At 41.6% G+C, this 3,185-nt stretch overlaps 1 protein-coding gene across 1 annotated transcript; it reads right to left on the bottom strand.

Annotated features, from left to right (window-relative positions):
- Positions 1 to 1,662: 1,662 nt before the first annotated feature.
- LOC107612484 (uncharacterized) lies at positions 1,663 to 2,385 on the bottom strand. Its single transcript, XM_016314178.1, has 2 exons — positions 1,940 to 2,385; positions 1,663 to 1,879 (listed from the first exon to the last, which is right to left on the bottom strand). The coding sequence occupies exons 1-2, from the start codon at positions 2,383 to 2,385 to the stop codon at positions 1,663 to 1,665; spliced, it is 663 nt and encodes a 220-aa protein (XP_016169664.1).
- Positions 2,386 to 3,185: the final 800 nt, after the last annotated feature.

Below are 3,185 nucleotides of genomic sequence, written 5' to 3'. Positions count from 1 at the left end.
TGAAGAGTTTTAGATGGTCTCTGATGCTCAATTTTGACTTTCTGACTAGTTAGGCACTTTGATACCTACGACGCCACATCGATTTTCATTCTTGGCCACCAGAACATCACCTTCAGATCATGGTACATCTTAGTACTTTCCAGGTGAATAGAGAATCTGCTTTTGTGCACCTCTTTCAAGATATCCTGCCGTAAAGTGCCAACATTCGGCACGAAAATCCTACCCTTATACCTTCATATTCTGTCTCCATCCCAAGAAACTCTCCATCGCTTCGCTTGCTCAACTGTTAGTAACACCTTATGTAACTCCTGACCGTCTTCTTGAGCCTTTTAGATTTCATACTTAAAATCACTTGAAATTTGTAATTGACTTAAATACAGAGTATCAGACGCCTCTCTGACCCCTAAGTTCAGGCTCTTAAATGCCTTTAGCAACTTTACCTCTTGAAGCATCATCCAGGCAGCACATAAAGATTTTTGGCTCAAGGCATCCACCACAATAATAGCCTTTCCTGGGTGGTAGTTTAACCCAAAATCATAATCTTTTAGCAGCTCTATCCACCTCCTTTGATGCATATTTAATTCTTTCTTATCAAAGAGGTATTTCAAACTCTTATGATAAAAAAATACTTGAAACTTGACGCCATATAGATAATGCCTCCAAACTTTTAGAGCAAACACAACGGCAGTAAGCTCTAGATCGTGAGTCGGATAATTCATCTCATTCGGTCTTAACTGTCGTGAGGCGTATGCCACAACATTACAGTACTGCATTAGCACACATCCCAGACCCTTCAATGATACGTTACAATACACCTCAAAAGGTTCGTTAGGCTCAGGCAACATTAACACAAGAGCAGTGGTCAACTTTTGCTTCAATGCTTGGTAACTTTCCTCGCATTCAGAGATCTAGGAGAACGGTGTGTCCTTCCTGGTCAGCTTAGTTAAAGGCAAGGCAATTTGCGAGAAACCCTTGATAAATCTTCGGTAATAACCTGCTAAACCGAGAAAACTCCTAATCTCCGCACAAAGGTTGGTCACCCCTAGTCCATTACCGCCTCAACTTTAGCAGGATCTATAGCAATTCCTTGCTGACTTACCACATGACCAAGAAACTTCACCTTACTCTTTTAGAATTCACATTTAGATAACTTGGCGTACAATTTCCTTTCCTTCAAGATCTGTAACACAATCTGCAAGTGATTCACATGTTCTTCTTCAGTTTTGGAATAAATGAGAATGTCATCAATGAAGACGATAACAAATTTGTCCAAGAAAGGATGGAAAATTAGGTCCATATAGTCCATAAACACCGCCGGGACATTGTTAACCCAAAAGACATTACCGTATTTTCATAGTGGCCGTAACGAGTTTTGAAGGCAGTTTTTGAAATGTCATCATCTCTCACTCTTATCTGGTGATAACCAGACCTAAGATCAATCTTGGAAAATACTCCCGCACCCTGCAGTTGGTCCATCAAATCGTCGATTCTTGGTAGCGGATATTTATTCTTTACAGTGACCTTATTCAATTGCCGGTAGTCTACATACAAACATACTCCCATCCTTTTTCTTCACCAGTAACATTGGCGCTCCTCCCGGAGAAACATTCGGCCGGATGAAACTTTTACTCATTAGTTCTTCTAGCTGAAATTTGAGTTCAGTCAATTCCAATGGCGACATTCAATAAGGAGCAATCTAGATTGGCCTGGATCCAGGTACCGACTCAATTGAAACTCGATTTCTTGAGCAGTAGGAAAATCAGGGATATCCTTCGGAAACACTTCTGGGAATTCACATACAACCAGAATTTGCTCTAACCTTTGTCCCTCACCTGACATATTTGCAATTAACAGTACAACATCCTCACATTCGCATCCACTACAGTTCGTAATGACAGAGTTTAAATAATAATCCTTCACCACAACCGGCCCTTCTCACCCTTTCGACATAAAATGCAACGTCCTTTCAGAACAGTTTAACAAAACGCAGTTCTTAGACAGCCAATCCAATCCCAAGATGAGATCAAAACCAGTCATCGATAGACAAATTAAATCATGGACAAAATCTCGCTGTTTAACTCGGAACGAAACTTGTGGACAACCTAATCTAGTTACAACAGCTTCAGAAGTAGCATTATGCACTTTCAAATCATAACTCAACACTACCATCTTTAATCCTAACTCACTAGCCTTCTCAAATGCTGTGAGTGAATGTGTCACTCCAGAATCAAATAAAACATTTAAAATTTTACCAACTATTTTATAGTTACCTCTAATCAATGTCTCGGATCCCTCAACACCTGTAGCAGAAGTAGTAAATACTCGACTTGGTTGTTGTGCTCTCCCAGCTTCATATTTCTTCTTTTCTGGACAATACCAGGCCATGTGCCCAGCTCATACAAAAAAGTAACACACTCCCATTCTAGCTCTGCACAGGACTCTAGGATGATAACTCCCGCACCTCTGACAACTTAGCTCATTCTGTAGCTGCTTCCCAAACCTTCTCCCTTGATTACCGTTGTTATTTGGCCTTCGGAAGTTGTTCTGACCTTGTATCTGCTGTGGGACAAAGCCTCCATGCTTAAAATTCCTACCCCTTGGGGCGAAGTTCCTTCCTTGGTTCCTCTAAAAAGGCATCCTCTGACTTCCCTTTTCCACTGCAGTCTTCCTTACACACTCCTCAGCTACTCGGCTCTTGTTCACAAGTTTGGAAAAGACCTTAATCTCCATCGGCCCAACGAAGCTCAGAATGTCACTATGTAGTCCTCCCTCATACTTTATACATTTCCACTATGCAAAGTCTTCTGGAGCACCTTGGCAGATTCAAGAAAACTGGCACAATTCTTTAAATCTATTGGTGTACTCCGCAACAGTCATCTAACCATGTTTCAACTACAGCAGTTCAAGCTCTTTAGTGTTCCTAACTGAACTAGGAAAGTACTTTTTGTAGAACTCCGTTCGGAACAACTCCCAAGATATCACGACGTCATTTGGTTGCAGAATGCGTCGCGTTCCCTATCATTAGTATTGGGCTTCACCCTGTAACTAGTAGGTCCCGAACTCTACAAGGTCATTTCCCGCCGTTTCAGGGTTCGCATTACCTATTCTACCTCTGCCTCGTCCACGACCGCGTCCCCGAGTCGATATCTGGTTCCTGTTCACACCAAACAAGTGATATCAAGTTG

The sequence above is a fragment of the Arachis ipaensis genome, chromosome B1, assembly GCF_059453495.1.
Source record: "Arachis ipaensis isolate K30076 ecotype BB chromosome B1, ASM5945349v1, whole genome shotgun sequence".
In the NCBI taxonomy this organism is placed as follows: Eukaryota; Viridiplantae; Streptophyta; class Magnoliopsida; order Fabales; family Fabaceae; genus Arachis; species Arachis ipaensis.
Note: the sequence above shows the minus strand (reverse complement) of the source record. Positions and strands in the feature narration are given on the sequence as shown.